The following is an 18764-nucleotide window of genomic DNA, read 5'->3' on the forward strand; positions in this document are numbered from 1 at the left end:
ACAAAGAAAATGATTTTCTTTAGGTAGATCAAGGATTGTTGAATACTTTAACATGTTTGTCATAACTATATATGTTATTATTTAGTTGATATTCTTATATAATCTTACCATCAACAGAGCCAAACTCCCTCTCATGAGCGCGAGTGAGGATTTCTTTATACAGAGTCTCAGCCTGCTTGAATTTGCCCTGCTTTAGGTAACAGGAAGCCTAGAGAACACAGAGAACCAGCTATTGTGATCAGAATTACAGTGAAAAGAGATCAAACAAGGCCAACGTCTCAGCCTTGAGACAGGAATGTTTTATGCTTTGGAATGTTTTCCCTCCTAAAAACTTCAACCTTCCTCACCAGGTTGTTCTTGGTTTTGGCCACGTTGGGGTCATCTGGTCCCAGTTTGGTTTGGTAGATCTCCAGAGCTCTCATGTAGTAATACTCCACCTCCTCATACTTGCCCTGGTTCTGGCACAGCAGGGCCAGGTTGTTCAGCTGCTTGGCCACGTCTGGGTGGTCCTTCCCCAACACCTGGGAAAAAAAAAAAGCATCAAGGGTTTTCTTTATTTAAAAAGAGAGCAACAATCAAAAATCTTGAGCCATCAACGTCTTCAAAGAGTTGTTGAAGGACAAAAAAAAGTAACAACTGTTCATAAAATTATTGGAAAATAAAACTCCTGGCTTTATACAAGATCTTTCCTCAAACAGAAAGGAAGATCTCTGGAACCAGTGTTGCCAGCAGAAATCCCAGGGAAACTACATAATTTAAAAGGACATCGCGCCATAAAAAAAAAAAAACCTGAAGTCTCCTTGTGTCAAGGAGTGTCAAATCCTGTCCAGTCCAAATGGGATCTGGTTCTGGTCAGAATATAATAAAAGGAAGGGTTTGTTAGAAAACACTGCGGTTATGGGAGACTTTTGAAAGGTGGAGGTGGAAACATTTTGCTCTTCGTTTGATGGAGGTAAAGAATGCTACAGCATTGACGCGCCAATAGACACCGCTATGGCTCCCATTATGAACAGCTGATGAGAGAAAGATATTTTGTTTGTTCTCAGAGTTGATTTAAATCTCTCTCAGCTAGGTCTGTCACAACAAACAATAAATAAATTAATCAAATGATAAATCACAATTAGATCAATATTTTCCATTTGGATTATTTTTATTTTTAACAGTTTTCTCTCTCTCTTCCTACCAAAACTGGTCTTCAGTCTGGTGCGTTGGTCTCAACTAGCCCTTTTTTTGAAGGGTAATTTTGTTTACAGTAACTTCATAATTCATTTTATTTGTTGTTTCTGTTTTGTTTACTTCATTTGGATATTTACAATGTCTTCCAGTTCCAGTGTTAAATGTTTATTGGAATGTAAAGTTTCTTGATCTTTGAAAATGTGTTCTTGCATTATTATGCCATCACCATTTTATTACTTAAAATTGGTCTCAAAACAACAATATTATTGTTTATCGGGTTACCTTCTGGGACAATTTATTGTCCTGCAAAATTTGTTATTGTGACTGGCCTACTCAAAGCATAAGGAAAGCCTGAAACTGGCTATAAGATACTGATCAGTGAATCTCTGTTAGCATCATTCCACGCAGCTTGACATCATTGCAGAAGGTGTGTTCTGAGTCTGGCTGAGCAGCATAGCTGGCCGGGTCAACAGGTCACCAAGCAGAGAAATTATAAAGGAAAGAGGAAGGATGTGTCACACGGCTGTTTGTAAAAGGAAACAGCAATCCTCAGCGTGGCTTTGCTCATAAAAACAGAGACAAGATAGGCAATAAACCCTCACACTAGCAAGTTATTTTTCCACTTTGGTGTTTGCTGTTAGATCACTGAGTCAGTCTGTGGAAAACCTCCACCCTGCAGAATTGCTTTGCAACCCACTGTGGACACACTTCAGTGTCTGTAACCCACATGGTGGCTTTGATGCATCAAGGAAAATTTATTATCACTATTAACTTAGTCCTGACCGCTAACACTTCCTCCAGTGATACAGAAGTGCTGGATCCCGTATCCTCATGTTGTTTATCCCAACCACTAGCACTCTCCTTTCACCACATCCCTTGGCAGTTCATTCAGGAAGAGGCTCAAATGTTCCAATGAAAATGGGAAACGCTTTCAAGAGGCAAGATCAGTTCTCACTTCCATAAACAGTGTGTTTATGGAACACACTGTGTTATAGTGTGTTATAGGGCTGTCTAGAGAGACGGCCATATAACATATAGGGCACTTAATATGCCCCATGTGTTATAGAAGCAGTTATCCACTTACAGCTCACTTTATTGATATAAAACAACTGATATCCATTGAATCAATGTAAATCTGGTTGATTTTATTTTTTGCCAGTATGCTAAAAGAAAATACTACTTAATATATCGACACTTTCTCTCAAATTTTAACAAGTTTACTAATCTTATATATTCTGAGTGAACAGATTACTAATCAGACTGAAAATATAAGAACATATAAAACTTGCTGCGTCTCGTGGCATTCTACCGTCTAGAGAGACGGGACATTATAACAGCCAAACCTCTAAAGTGCTTTCAGGGACAACTCGTACACATACGACACGTATTATCATACAACTACAAAGTGATGTAAGCATGTCTTATAGTCAACTATCAGTGCAATCTAATTCAAAAATGATCAAAAATATAATAATTCTTGACCATTTTCAGAATGTTTTATTGTCACATAATTTATATAGTCATTAGTTATATCTGATTATCCTTAGTTGATTAGAAATATTCAAACCAACACTTTAGAGACATCTTTATCAGCCACTCTTCAAAGTTTTCAAAAATTAATAAAATGCAACTATTTTCACAAATGTGAAAAATTCTTTATTTACTGCTGAACAAAGTAAAATTGTTTCTGTAGATGGAGGCAACATGAAAACATACAGAAGTGTAAATTTAAAACCCAGGGATGTACTGAATCAGGACCTTAATACATATTTATACACTTATTTACAATTTATTTACTGACTCTGTTCTTGTATCAATAAACTTTCAACAGAAAAATACCAAACATTACTCTCTTGTTGAAAAGGCATGAATTATAATGCACATTTTAAATAGTTGGTGGTATTGTGCAATATTTAAAATGATTCAATTTCATATTCAACAAACTGAATAGAGAATCTTCTTTTTGCCATGAATGCATTCAGCATTTTCTCCGCTCTGATTAAACACAGCTGACTCTGGTCCCAGTAAAAACATGTAAACAATGAAATTAAATGATCGCACTTAAATTTTGAGCATGGACACGAACTGCATCAAATGTCCCAAGATTTTGATGTGGATCTGGAGACTGAAATTACAAGTGAAGTCTAAGCCAAAGTTTTGAAATCAGGGAACATTTCTCCAGCTGAAGTGATCAAAAGTCAACATAACCCTCTGAACGAGAGGTAGCGGTACAAAATCCTGCAGGACGCGCTCCAAAGCATCCTGTCTATATCTCTTCAACTTCAGAAAGCTTCCAGAAAGCGAGATGAATTGAGGTTAGTGTCCAGGTCAGACATGATGCTCAGAGATAGTTTTCATCAATATATAGATACCTCGGCAATGTACACAATGTAAAGTTCAAAATGTCTCCGCATGTGCACCAAGTGGTTGGGGGGGGGAACTGTAACCTGCAAAAATGATGGATGGTCTTCAGATTTTTCCTTCACTGTTTAAAACAACGCCGTCAAAGACAGAAAATATTCTGTGAACGCATTCCCTTGTTCAAGGACAAGTCCTTCTTTTCAATGAGATGTGGTTCGTTAGCACATGATCTTAAACTAATCCCACTGATGGCAGACATACCTTTTCTCTGATCTCCAGCGCTCTCTTGCAGAGAGGTTCTGCCTCCTTGTACTTCCCTCTCTTCCCATATAAGACAGCCAGGTTATTGAGGGTAGCCGCCACCTACCAAGGACACAAAACATTCATTATCTTACAATGTTTTTAAATGTTTGATCAAATTTCTCCACGAACAACTCAATTACCCCCACACCAGTGTAGTGCAACCGATTCAACACGAGTAACTGACAAGGGGAAAAGTGAGATGCCTCATAAATGACATCATACAATCAAGAAGTGATTGTGGTGACCAGTATTATGATCCAAATCAAGTTGATTGAACCTGTATTTGCTCAGAAAAAAGGAGGCCTATGGAGGTGTGTTGTTGCAACTCAATTTAGACTACGCTGTGAGGACCATTAGACAAAAAGAGGAAAGTCGTGAGGAAAAGAGAAGGTGTGATGTGGAGCTGATACAAAAAGATACAAAGTGCAGAGCAGCAACGGTGGACAGGAGAAGATCATAGAAAGATCCAATATGATAAATTATGTAAGGTGACCTTGAATGTCAAGAAAGGCACCTACAAATAAACTGTGTTATTGTTATTATTAAAACTCCTTCAGTTCATTTAATATAACTTATCTATAGAAAAGGGTCCTTTATTTTTTTATACAAGTCGGAAAAAAATAAAGTAAAAACACAATCTAAACTTATCACAACCAACAAAATGATTTCCAACACGATCATTTAACAATTTCCCAGAAAGTGGTGTTAACCAATATTATAAATGTAAATGTGCTTTAAACTGGCTTTGAAAAACCCTCCAAAAACATTAATTCAGTCTTTATATCTTTTCATTTTATGAACCTCAAAAAGAAAATCAAATGAGCTAATCGGCCTTTATTTTGCTTATCCTGTTTTTTTTCCACATGCTATGTATTCATGTGTTCTCCTTTCAGTGTTTAGAGAAGTGCTATGGAAATAAACATTTTTAATTATTATTGTTACTAAAAGTCAGTACCAGCAGGTCACATTTTATAAAAACTGGTGAATGAAATTGTTTTCTCTGCCTTTAAATCTTTTGGTACCGATTTTTTACATAAACATTACCATTTTAGGATGTTAAGATGTGAAAACCAAATGCTTTTAGTTCTTTCAAGGGCCAAACTGGTGAGCAAAGGAGACCGAGTTCTTGTAGCTAAAGCTATTAAACTGTAGAACAGTCTCCCATTACCAAAGATCTGTCAGGAGCTTGTCTGATTTTAAATCTCTTCTAAGAACTAAGTTGTTTCTATTGGCTTTTAATTCTGGTGAGCTGGATAATTAGCTTGACTGATTTAATGTGAGGCCATCTAATTAAGTCTAAAGGTATAAGCGTTAAAATCTTAGCAAACAGAAAGGCAGATTTCTAAAAAAATGAATAAATAAAAAAAAGTGATCACAGATGAGTCACATTTAGCTTGTTTAAGATGTAAAAGGAAAACTATAAATTATAGAAAAACACTAAGAATGAGAAAATGGATAATCAGGGCCTAGTGGCAGATTGGAGGAGAGGAGAGGAGGGCTTACTCAGTTTGATAAACTGAAGAGTGATGAGGCTCCAAACAGGAAATACACTGTCCTGCTGGGGTTAACATAGTTAGTCCACCTGCTAATGCTCACTTTGAAATGTACAAACAGAAGGAAATCGATGCATAAATCGCTTGTTTAAACTACCAACTTAATGAGTTATAACCAGAAAAATATACATTTTATATGGGTTAATGCGTTTTAATACCATCCAATTACATCTATTGTGAAAAGTGAGGGTAATGGAGTGTTGTTTATCTGTTGGTGGTTCTTGTGTTTTTCCATTGGGAGCAGGTCAAGACATAGTGCAGTCATACTGTCTGACAACAAACGTAATGTGTTTTGTGTGACAACATAAAATGCATCTATGTGTCTGACAAAGTAAATTTCTAAATTTTACATTTATGTATTCAGCAAAAACAGACACTCAAATCTTTGGGTCTTTTATATAATAAGATGATGAAATCATATTAGGAACGCAACAAGTAATGTCATTAACAGTAGGTTAACTTTGATTATCCCCAAGTTAACCTAATGCTAGAGGAACACAACATTCGATAGTGTGGCATATTAACAATTCAAGGCAACTTTTACTTCAAATTAATTTCAACCATTGACAGTCAAACTCTATGGAGCAGTTTTTTTTTTTTTTTTGGAGCCGTTTATAAATGCAACATTTCATTACAAATATATTTCACTGTTGTGCCTAGACTATAACAAGCCAAAAAACAAAGTCATGAGCTCTCTAAACGGCTTTATTTCTACATTCTCGGTCTTTACACTCAGTTGAGCAACTGGTTGCCACAACATAAATCAAGTATTTTTTTCATCTGCCATCAGTCATTTTACTTCTAAAAGGGTTTTCTAGGCCTTCAGCTCTGTTCACAAATATTTAACCCTAACCCTTTCTACAAACCAAATGACAGAATGAGTATTCCCTAGTAATCTATGCAGGCAGATGTACTTACAGCTGGATGGTCTCTGCCAAGAGTCTTCTCTCTGATGGCCAGAGCATCGTTTAGCAGGTTGGCTGCTTCCTTGTATTTGTTCTGATCCCTTAAAGACAGGAATAAAGAGTGGGACATAAATACACAGAGCAAGGTAGTACTTTGTTTCCTGCAGTGATGTATAAGTGAGCTGACAAGTTGGGTTTCAAGCAACAAAACATCCAACAACAATCCAGGAAAAATGGTTGCACAATTCTTCTGTGTCATTATTGTTCCTGGTATCTTGGGAATGTAGTTTGTATTTGAGTACTTAGAGAAGTGTGAAAAATGAAATGCATTATTAGTATTAATTTCCACCCATCTGGTGGAAGAGCTGGACATTTCCATTTTTGTTAGTGTAAAGCCATCTTTGGTTTCATCTGAACACAAGGGAACGAGAATCTGAGAATCCAAGCTAAACGTTTCAAAGAATAGCAATGTTACAAGTAGGTGTGTCCCAATCCGATATCAATATCGGAAATCAGTCCAATCTAAAATCTCTGATATAAGAACTGAAGCACTCCGCTCCAGCATTTAGCCGCCCCAGTATTCCTCTCCTGCAGGGTTTGCAGCTCATACACAGGCCCATTGGTCAGCCTGTCGCAATAACAAATCTTTCTGGACGAAAAATTGTCCCAAAGGTTATTGTGATAAACAATGTTATTGTTGTACTGAGATCATTTTTAAGTAATGTAATGCTAATGCAAAGACACATTAGGTTCTAATGAACATTTAACACTGGAACTGGAATACATTTAAATATCCAAAATAAATAAGCAAAACAGAAACAACAAATAAAAATTAATTATGAAATCTCTGTAACAAAACTGTCCTTCAAACAAAGGGCTAGTTGAGACCAAAACACCAAACTGAAGACTTTTATCATCTGGTTGTTGTCACAAAGACAGAAAAGAGAAAACAAGAAATGGTGCAAATGGAAATTATTGAGCTTGTTTTCATTAACTGCTTATTGATATATGCGTGTGGTCATTTTCTCTCTCGTAAAAGGAGAAAAGGATTTCTGAGGTAGGCCTTTTTCAGTGACTTGTGGTCTGTGAACCTCTGCAGCCTTTGTGCAAAACTTATTTTAAAACATATTTTAAGATAAAATGTTCAACTCTGCTACTTATCGAAAACATGTTAAGAGAAAATGAATGAGAACTCCAAACACTACTGTCGTGTAGTGAAAGCTGAACTCTCTTACCTATAAACAAGCGCCAGGATGTTAAGCATGGTGGCTACGTCTGGGTGGTCGTGTCCAGAGGTCTTCTCCAGGTCTTCCAGCGCCTGCTTGCAGAGCGGCACGGCCACCTCGTACCTGCCCTGGGACGCGTACTGGATCACCAGGTTGTGGAGGGTCCTGAGGCGGGCTGGGATCTCATAGCCGCCCTGCTGGGCAGCTGCTGCCGCTGCGCTACCGTGAGCTGGCTGCACTGCACACACAAACACAAACACATTGCTGAAATACAAGACGACAACAAAAAAAACCTCTAGATTTTTTCACAGGTATCGCTACGGATGAGTTTAACTGCTAGACCTCGTTAATAAACTCAGGAGAAATATCTCGTTATAACGAGTGTTTTTCGTTAAAATCAGGAAACTTTCTTGTTATAACAAGATGCAAAACTCATTAAACAAGAAACTTTTCAGTGTTAGTCAAAAAGTCCAGTTTTAGTGAGATATAAAACCCATCTCGTTTTAACAAGATGAAATATAAAACTCATCTTGTTAAAACTAATTTTTGTTGTTAAAAGAAGATATAACAAACCTCACTAAGGTTAGTTTCTTGCTTAAACGAGAAAGTTTCTTGATAAAACAAGAATATTTCTTGTTAAAACAAAAAAGTTTCTCATTAAAACCAGACATAAAACTCATCCCTCTAAAAAGAAACATAAATTCATCTTCTTGAACTGGTTTGGGGGTCTTTCTGCATGTTCTCCCTGTGCATTGGTGGGTTCTCTCCGGGTACTCTGGCTTCCTCCTGTAGTTCAAAAGCAAGAGCGTTGTGCAGGTGTGTGTGTGTGCGCGTGTGTGTGTGTGTGCATGATTGTTTGTCCCATCTGTCTCTGTGTTGCCCTGTGATGGACTGATGACCTGTCCAAGGTGACCCCGCCTCTCACTCTTTGACCACTGGACATAGCCACCAGAACCCCTCATGACCCCACTAGGGACAGGAGTGTAAAAACAATGCATGGATCTCCTTAAACAATAAAGTTTTTCATTTAATGAGATGAGTTTTATATATTTATATCTCATTACACTGAGATAAAGATGAGCTGCTCTGACAGATTGCAACTTGTTAAAAAAGCAGAGGGTCTCACTACGACTCTCCTCCTCTTCACCCAGGGTCCTCTACTTCTAAAAATCCCAGGATTTTTAGAAGTTTTACTGTTACCACCTTTATTGTTTGAAAGAAATATATTTTGGTTTTAATGAGATATAAATCTAGTTATAGCAAGTTTTTTAATCTCGTTAAAATCAAAAAGTGCTCTTTGGTTTATTTCCTAGCTCTCGCAGTAAAATGTGTCAGCATATTGTAATTGTTACTCTTGTATCATTTAATAAAATCAAGCTGGAACTTGAAACGTCACTTTTAAAGGTGAACAAGAAATTCATCAGTTACATTACTTGCAGTTGCCTTGCACTGCTTTAAATACTTCTCCAATGTTTTATTCAAGTTACAACGGAAAACGGTGGTGCATTTTATTGTAAATGCAGGGAAAATGGGCCTTTAAGCGGTGAGCTGATTTCAGTGAATGCAGGGCTGTCATTCCCATTGTTCCTGTCCCATTGACTGCAGTTTAATAAAAACCCCTAACAGCAAGTCAGGCTGTCTGAACAAGCTCAGAGCTCAGCTAAATCGAATCTTCTCCACAACTCGCCCCGGATCCACCGCGTACCGACACTGAGAGCCTCAGGCGCCTCAGGCACAGAAAGAAGGAGAATAATGAGGCCCGTTTTCTTCACATACCACAACACAGACATCCTGTCTCTTCATACATTTTACATATTTTATTTCAAATTCATGATACCAATTTATTTTTCTAGTTTTTTTCTCCACTATTGGAAGGCAGTAAAGTGAATAGACACTGTTCTTGTCAACTTAATGTTCATAAATGCAATATAAACAACCAGGTGCCTCTGCAGGTGGTATTTGAATCCAAAGTCTGTTTATACCAGACACAAAGAGTATCATTTTAACTGATATTATGGAAGCAGTGGATGCTGGAAGAAGCAGGTGTTGCATGTTTATGCATAAACAAGCTTATGTAATGCCTCCACACTCATTTCCATCTTATTTATCTTGATTTATTTTCCTTTAACTGTGTGATTCTCCCCACCTGCTCCACATCACCAGTATCACATTTCTAGGTTTCCGTCCTTATAATTTTGAAAATAATGCAAGTGCAAAATTAACATGTCTTAAAACCGCCTAAAATCACTTTCAGTCAAATAAACACATCTGATATGCATAATATAGGGCTAGGACTTTATGTAATTAATGAATCAAAATTAAAACATTAGATATTGAAGCATTAAAAACAAGAGAAAAAAAATCATTAAAAACAATATATTTGTTGTTGAGCTCATGTGTATATTTATTCAATCATTTTATGTATATATGTGTATATTTTTTCAAAAATTGCTCTGGGTGTCGTTAAAGGTTATCAAAGATTTTCAGATTTTAACTTGCAAAAGAAATAAATAAACCATGTACCATACTATATAGTTTTGCACAGTATTATGTTAATGTATAGAGAGCAGATGAAAGAATATGGAACACTTACTGCCTGGAGCTTGGTCATCCTGGTCATCTGGGAAGAGGTCATCCAAGGTCTCTTTACTGGAGTCACACTCCTTCTCTTCCTGGTTGTTAAAAGAAGGAAAAAAATAGATTAAAAAAAAAACGAGAAGAGAATGTCAAGTTTTTGTCTAAAAACAGGAACAAGTTAAGTTTCAAAGCAGCCGTTCTGCACTCAGGTTTTCATATCAAACTGATAATTGGAGCACCAATATTTGAAAATCCTGTCTTATTCAAGAAGAGAGGATTTAAGTAGTTTTATGTATTTTTTCCACATATTCCCATTTATAGCACAATCAACTAACTATGTTACCTTCAGTTGTTAAAAAAAAATGCCATATGTATCAAATACAACTTAAAACAATTTGTACTTTGTAATTTAACTGGCTGCTCTGAGGAGGAGGAAGCTCTGAAGTCTAGAAACTGCAGCTCTGAGGACGAGCGTCACCTCAAAGGCGGAGCTAGGTCCACCCAGGTGTTTTGGACAGTTGACTGGTTGCCATGGTGATTAAATTATTTCTCAAATATCCATGAAAGAATCAAAGCAACACTCCAGGACTGTTTTTGATGAGGGAATAACATGTTATGATGTGAAGCTCAAAAAGTCAATTTTACATAATAATGCCCCTTTAAATAAAACCAACTTAACATGTTTTACATTTTTAGTGTAATTATTTATAATTAAGGTTTTCCTACAGTCAGACTCAATATGACTAGTCAAACACTGATCCATTAAATGTGGCTTGGTTGAAGTTTTCTAACCCATAAAATGGATCCATTTCTTTGCAGTTGATGCTCTGAACTCTCGTACAGGAGGAGCTGAGGACTCACCGAGGGGGACAGGTCCTCGTCATACTTCTTCAGCTGGTTCATGAACTCTAAGTGCTTCTTCTCCTCCTCCAGCTGCGCTACACTCTGCTCGCTCTTCTGCAGCTTCTGCTGCGTTCCCGCCAGCTCGTCCCTCAGCCACTGGTTCTCCTGGCACAGCCTGCGTACCTGCGCCCGCAGCTTTTGCTTCTCTGACTCAACGGAGCTCAGGTGGCTGGACAGCGCCATCATCACCTGAGCAGAGACACGTTCCAGCACAGGTCAGGTAACACGACTCAAAGGTGGTGCATGATGTGTGGAAAAAGCAACATATTCCGTGTCGGGGATCTGGACTTAAAGTTTTACCGTGGTATTTTGTGGGACCCTTGTGATAATGACAGAAGTGATGATAAGAAGGATTTACTAGTTCTTTTTAGGCAACTGTTCTGTAGCCATAGAAACACTGCTCCCATTTTTTATTCACTTCTTTAGGACACCAATCATTTAAAGTGTGATTTACATCAAACTCCAAATCCTAATTGCGTTTAATCAAATGTTCACATTAGCTGATGTTTCCATTGATCAAACATTGTGTTTTTATGATGTAAAGCACTTTGAGCTGCCTTGTTACTGAAATGTATTGTACAAATAAACTTGATTGATTAAGTTTAATCTAAATATTTTAGATTTAAAATATTAAATCTAACAATCCTGGTAACAGACAGTTTTGGAGTATCTTGAACATCACTATATGGAGCTTAACGTGACAACGATAAATTAAAGAAGAAATTTATCATGGTAAGTGATAAACGATACAATAATGCTTGGAATTTCCTCGTCTTATCTGCACTAGTTTTCAGTCCAGCCTTGGCATAATCTTTTCAGATCCTCCAATAATCAGGAATATCTGAAGAATCTCATTATTTCTTGCATGGTCTGTAAGAAAGAGAACTAAAGTAATGGATTTTGAACTTTGAATAGAAAATTCAAACTCTCTAAGTTTGCAACCATTGCAGTGTTTTGACCAATCACTGATCTATTATAAAAAGCTAAATCCAATTTATTTATTTTTTTGCCTGAAAACTCACCCTCTTCCAAAGGGGACAGCGGCTGGCTTTCAGTACTTTACTCTCATGTTATAGTTAAAGTACAAATTTAATGAGTTTTTTGTGTGCAGATGATGAATTTGCTGAACAGAGACATTAGTGATACCAAGCCACAAAACTAAAGAAAACCTACATGGTGTAAATGAGAGTGTGCTGATTGTTCATGCTGTGCAGTTTTATCTGATGGCTTAAAGAGAGGCAGCAACATGAATAACAACTCGTTTATGACTCACATTGGCACAGGAAAGTTGCGATTTAAAAGAAAATCAAGAGCACTTCTGCTTTTGTTCTTCACTTCTCATTTCCATTCAGTTTGGTCTAAGAATGTCTCAATTTAACCTGCAACACACAAACAGTTTGCTGCAGTCTGCCAGGTCCAAACACACAAAATTCCCGTATCATTGCCATATGTTCAGTGTCTAATATTCATAACAGTAAACATCTTCAAATTTAGACATATTACAACAGTCTGTGCAGAAAAATAGCATTACCACAGCATTATGCTGCCGCTGCCGTATATCATGGAGGGGCTGAGGAGTCCAAAGTTCACTTTACTTACATAGTAAGTAGGACTATAAACATTCAGCGAGATTTTACTAGGAAAAAAAAGCCTTTAAAATAAAAAAGTTCTCTTTTTTTGTTGTTTGAAATTGAGTAAAATACTTTCTAGACCAAGTAAAGTGAAAAGAAGTAACAACTAATTAAGACTAAAAAAATGCCACTTTTCTTGCATTGTTTAATTTTTTGGAGCGCAGATATAAAATAAAAATAAAAATCACAACACAATGATTTTGTGCTTTAAGTTGGAGAAGACCATCAATGTTGTCAACTAAGGGTTTCTTGCTCATGTTGCAAAAAAGTTTGGACACCACTGATCTAAACTTATTATTATCCAAATAATGATAAACAATATGATAAACTCCCAAATGAGTCAGTCAGTAGGGATTTACTTGTGTCATTTATTCCAGTGTTGGTTCCATGAGAACATCAGTATATAATATATGTTGGGAATTTTAACCATCCAAGCTGTAATATTTCCACCTGTCCTGAAAACAATCAAATCCTCCTGATCTCTAAAGGTTCCTCATTCATCAAGGGCCAAAGCGCTGATTCTGCCTACCTGAGCCTCGCTCAGACCGAGCTCCAGCATCTCCAGGGATTTCCGGATCATGTGCGACTTCTCCTCCACCAGGACTCCCTCTTCGTCCTGCTTCAGGCAGCGCAGCGTGCCCAGCAGGCCTTCCAGGATGGAATGGTGCTCCTGCTTCAGGGCTTCCAGGCCCTGCATCACCTGCTTGGTCCGGGAGATGATCTCATCCTGAGACAGTTTCTCCCCCGGGTCCTCCTCCTCCTTCACACACACCATTGTGGACATGTCCTCACGCATCCTGCACATTTTAGAGACAACAAAAGAAAAGACATTAAAAAGATGTGGTTACTGACTTGCAAAACCACATTATTCCAACAAAAATACATCAATTTAGTGCAAAAACATTGTATTATAGTAATAGTAGTGTGTAATAAATACCTTTCTAAAGAACAAGGTGTGGTCTAGATTAACAGAGATGCACTGAAATTTGTGTGAACACACACAAGTCACACTACACTCTTCAGTGGGGAAGTTGTTAAAGAGAAAATCAACTTTTCTGTAGCGATGCACAATATGACAGCGCTATATCAGCATCAGCTGGAGCTGGACAATAAATCAATAACAATATATATGGTGATGAACACATGATCAATACTAATAGATAAAACATCTGCTAGAATAGATCCAGAACTGCACTCCTTTCTGGGAGATGTAGGCAGAGGAAAGAGTTTATCTGCTCAACCTCTCAAGGCTAGATAAGAAAAGTGGGTGGCATCAACATCATCAGAACTTGGTTGCCTAGCAACAACCTGTTGAGTAACCTGTGGAGCAGCAGGTTCAGGTTTCCCCCCCGGGCCTGATAACTGCTTAAAAAAAAAAAAAAAATATATATATATATATATATATATATATATATATATATATAAAAACGATCTGGATTGAAAACTCTGGATAAAACAGGAAACGTCACACCGCCAGTTTGGCAGTGTTTCAGGTATTTACAATAAAAAAACTGATCAATAATTATTGATACTGCCCGATATGAAACACTTCATAAAAACATATAATATCATCCAGCTCTAGAATCGTCCAATGTTACACATTGATATTTATGGTATTTCAGGATCGGTCCTACAAGTAAAACTGGGTCGATATTCAATAACCGATATTAATTTCCATCTGTCCAACAGACAGAAGTAAGTCAGATTTTACAAAGAAAAAGAAAAAAAAGAAAAGTGAGGCAAAACTTTGAAAATAGTTCACACACACTATTGTATCTGGCTAAGCTTGAGCAATGTTGCAAGGCAACCATTCAGTCTCTACTAGTAGAATTACTGCAGCTGTAAATTCAACAAACAGTTTCTCTGCAAGATACTGACTCACTGTTGATGAGAATAGCACAATTTTCAGATTTGATTCATACGGTAATTTCAACGTCATGAATCCTTCTGAGTATGCTTCACATAGTCTTGGACTGCGAGACATTATCCAATAAAACGCGTTGAACAGCGCTCCGTTTGAGAGCAGCAGCATCCTGGTGTCTCTGGTGCCGTTGGAGGACCCGGTTCAAACCAGACGGCTGTCTGCTGATGGTTGTGAGGGATGTGATCTGGGTTTGATTTACAGATAAGTGATACAAAGGATGGACTGTTGCACATAAAAACCTCCAAACATCTGACACAAATAATGAGGCAAATGTGCTGCCTCCTTAAACATCTCCTGGAATAAACACCTCATAATGATATGATAAAGTTCTACACCAATCAGTTCATATATGCTCTTATGCAGATTTAATTAGTGACAACTTTTAATAACCTCACATACTTTAGACTTCTCCACACTCTGTTGCTTCTTTGCTTTCTATTCTTTATGCGCGCGCACACACACACACACACACACACCCACACACGCCCACACACACACACGCACACACACACACGCACACGCATTCACTGCGTAAGAGGATTATAGTGGAGTGCTGTGTGTGTATCATTGTTCATTTCCCCGATAGCATTACGAAGCAGCCGGCCCACCTTTGTGTAAGCGCTTCTACGGGTCCAGGTGGAGACGTCGAGTTCTGCCTCAGCTGCCACACACATTTCAGATGTCAGTGAACGCACCAGAGACAAGACAGCGAGCCGCAAACCAAACCAGGCGAACGGAGCGAGGAAAGCCTGCAGCTCCGATTGCTCCATGTGACACGGCAACCGGCCCGCAGCCTATCAGATCCACAGGAAGTTGGAAGCTGACGCTGCATGCGTATTGATGTTACGGGGACGGATGGGCGCAGAAGCAGACGGTGACAAACGGGGTTTGTGAAGCGAGGAGAAACTATAGAGCCCCCAAAATATTTAAGTTAAGATAAAGCTGATTTTTTTTTTTTTTTAAGAACCAAAAGGGTTTCAGAAATGTTTGTGCAGTTAAATGATAAAATGCAACTTAGAACTATTCTTTTAATCTTTTACTTAATTAGAAAGTTGTTCATCAGCTCAGAAGATTGGCTTTTGCATATTACAAATCACAGCAGGACTATTATCTGATGTAAACACTGAGGTTGACCTTACTGAATGAGCATAATAAAATAATAAAAGTAAAATAAATTTAAAAACAGTAGTAAATTATGTTTACACATTCAAAGGAGCTGGTAGACGTATAAACTTATTTCACCCACCCCTCTCACATCTACAGCATCACCCAATAAATTACTACTCATGTTAACAGTCTCTTCGTTAGGATTTTCTATATCCATATCTATAACTGATACAACACATTCATTCATATTTCATGCCATTTTGAGCAAACATCCATCAATTTTAACATGTTAAAATTCTTTCTAAATCAATATATCAGTAATAATTGACATCTTCATTAATAGTAACAGCAATCAAAACTTTGAAAATAGAGACAATATTAGTACAGATCTGACTCACAGTACGAGTTCACAGCGATAAAAACTAAACTTTAAATTGTTTTTATACTCTATACTTGCTGGTGTCTTGTATTGTACTCCTAGCAAGCTGTGTGGCTTCAATTTATGCAGCTACTTATTGCATACATGTTTTGCAAAACTTTATTATAACACGCCCATATAAACTGCATTAATGTAAAATATCTGTGCTTTTCCTGCATTTCACCTTTTCACATTGATCTCACGGAGCTGTGGTTTCCTCAGTCATGTGACCTGCCCTGTGCTTGCATAAGAACATCAACATTTCTGCTTTCTATAAAACTGTTCAGAGCACAAATTAAACACCGGAGTTTAAATATGATGAAGTTCAAGTTTTAAGGTTTTCTGCAATGTTCTAGTCACACAAGTTGGCCTACAACCGCTAAGCCTGCGTGGTCAATAACAGCGGTTAATTAATTTGCATGATCATTTAAAATGAGCTCCATAATTTCCATTCAGGTGATTAATACTTTTTGAACAGCAATTATGTTTACAGAGACTTCATAATATAGTTTCTTAATGGTTTTAGTTGTGTGTGGTTCTTAATTTAGTTTTAATTTATTGATTTTGGTTGTTTTGTTTTTGGATATTTAAAATCTCTTCCAGTTCTTTAAAAAATTACAGTTTATTGGTCTTTAAGAAGGCAAACTTGCATTATAATGTGATTATCAATATATTATTTGAAAACGGTTTCAAAACAATGATATTATAGTCTATCATAATTTCTGGGTCAATTTATTGTTCAGCAAAATTTGCAAATAATTTGCAATTCAAAAATACTTCATTAATGTTAGAGCAAGAATAAATGTAATGCGTCATTTTAATCAGAGTTGTTGTCGATGTTGATGGCTGTGGGCAGGAAAGAGCTCCTGAAGCAGTCTGTGTTACAGTGGATCTGAAAATGCCTCTGACTGAAGACACCATCGTTGCGCAGCAGTTTTATGAAGACAGGTTGTCTGTAATTTTCTTATCAAAACATTTACACATCAGCTGGAGCTCCAGTTCATCAACTCTGGAAGAAATCCACTTGGTGGTAAAATTCATCCCTCCACCAACACTTAACTGTTATCATGGAAAAAAATGCCTAAAACTCATCAATCAGAGGACTCTAAGAAATTTGAAACAGTAACTGTATCTGGCAACTGTAAATCAGTCCAGACTGGTCTCCAGTTTTTTGCTGCTTTGTGTGACCCTGTTTTTTTTTTTCAGCTGGCCAGAGCTGATGGGAAGTTAGACTTTGATCCACAACAGACATGAACTGTTGACTTGTATCAAGGTACATAAAGGTTGTGTTTCAGAAAAAACATAAATATGGTGAAACACCACCATAATCAGAGTGTTCTCTGGCTGCCTGAGGCTTGGAGGAGGACAAGTAGTGTCCCTCCCCCATCTGTTGCTATGCACTGCTGGTCAGAAGCCAGAAAGAAGGTTTCTATAATCTACTTTATTTCTACAAGAAATAAAGATTCTACAGTTTAAAGATATCTCTGGTGATGAAAAACATTCAGAGTCTGGCAACTAAAATAGTCTCATCTCTCTTATTAAGGCTGGCCACCTGCAATCTGCAATCTAATTAACCTGCTAAAATGATCATCTTTTTTTTTTGACTGGTAATAGGCATCATATCTTGCAATCGGAAAAGCTGTGGGTTCGATTCCTACCCTCAAGTTGCCTACCATTGTGTTGGATGTGTGGACGTGTCCCTGCTTGTGGGTAACTGTGGCTCTTGTGTGAAAGTGTTTTGAATGACTAGTCCAGTCCAGTAACCATAACCGTCCAAGTCAATGTAACATTATTTCAGCAGGAAATTTTAAAAATTCTTTACTGATTAAAATATTTACACTTAAGTCATGTTACACATTTAACTTTTTGGTCAACACAAGAGTCTTATACCAGCCCATGTCTTATTTACAAAGGTTCTCTGTACATTTGCATTAAAAATAAACTAACATGAACACATGTGCCAAGTCATCAAATCGTTAGCCTAATAGCATAGTTGCCCAATTAAAAAATGACTTTGGAGTTAAGTGTCATTTTGTTAGCGGACTCCGCTAACAAAATGACACTGAACTGCATTGAAAATCTTGCAGTACATCCTGAGCGTCATCATTACTCTGTTCAAAAGACGTTGACTCAGACGGTATAATTGTCCAGGTGTGGCAGTGGACCTGTAGGAGTGGGAGTATCTCTGTGAAAACAATTAAACTTCCCTGTGGATCAGCACGAGCCCTGAAATGTGAAACATCCACAGCAGACACCTTCAGGTCTTCCTGGTCTCCCAGCTGTGAGCTGCACACTGAGATCCACTGTCTCTTAGAAGGGGGACTGACCGACACTACTCAATCTCTTCTGAATATCAATGAGATGCAAAAGACAGACTTTTTTTCAGGCGTTTTCAGAAGCTGACAGGCATACTTCTGTCCGGCCCGTGCTCTTATTTGTTCACTTCCAAGTGGATTAACCAGAAGAACTAGTTAGCCAGTACTTTCCTGTCGAACCACAGAGCACACTCCGAGCTAGCGTTCATTGACAGTTGTTTGTGGCGTCTAATTCCTGGCATCAACGTAAACACTGAACACATAACAGCCAGCAGGTTCCCTGAAACACCGCTGTTCAGTTTATTTACACGCTTTAATTTCAAATATGTGTTCGCTGAGAAAATTGTTTAAAAAGCACATTCTGA

General features: G+C 37.6%; 1 protein-coding gene across 6 annotated transcripts in view; it reads right to left on the reverse strand.

Moving 5' to 3' along the window:
- The window catches only part of klc1a (kinesin light chain 1a), a 34593-nt gene that overhangs the window by 15240 nt on the left and 589 nt on the right, over positions 1 to 18764 (reverse strand). For 5 of the 6 annotated variants that reach the window (XM_015036934.1, XM_015036932.1, XM_015036935.1 and 2 more), the window contains exons 2-9: positions 13165 to 13432; positions 10963 to 11193; positions 10118 to 10196; positions 7534 to 7762; positions 6312 to 6399; positions 3799 to 3900; positions 348 to 521; positions 109 to 208 (exon numbers count right to left, since the gene is read on the reverse strand). In XM_015036934.1, coding sequence (XP_014892420.1) covers positions 109 to 208; positions 348 to 521; positions 3799 to 3900; positions 6312 to 6399; positions 7534 to 7762; positions 10118 to 10196; positions 10963 to 11193; positions 13165 to 13431 — 1270 coding nt within the window. In that variant the 5' untranslated portion in view covers position 13432. Of the gene's footprint in view, positions 1 to 108; positions 209 to 347; positions 522 to 3798; positions 3901 to 6311; positions 6400 to 7533; positions 7763 to 10117; positions 10197 to 10962; positions 11194 to 13164; positions 13433 to 15167; positions 15280 to 18764 lie in introns of those variants that run through there. The other variant, XM_015036933.1, reaches the window with a different exon arrangement.

Source organism: Poecilia latipinna, unplaced genomic scaffold (assembly GCF_001443285.1).
Source record: "Poecilia latipinna isolate Pla-1442-1.1 unplaced genomic scaffold, P_latipinna-1.0 Scaffold386, whole genome shotgun sequence".
Taxonomy (NCBI): Eukaryota; Metazoa; Chordata; class Actinopteri; order Cyprinodontiformes; family Poeciliidae; genus Poecilia; species Poecilia latipinna.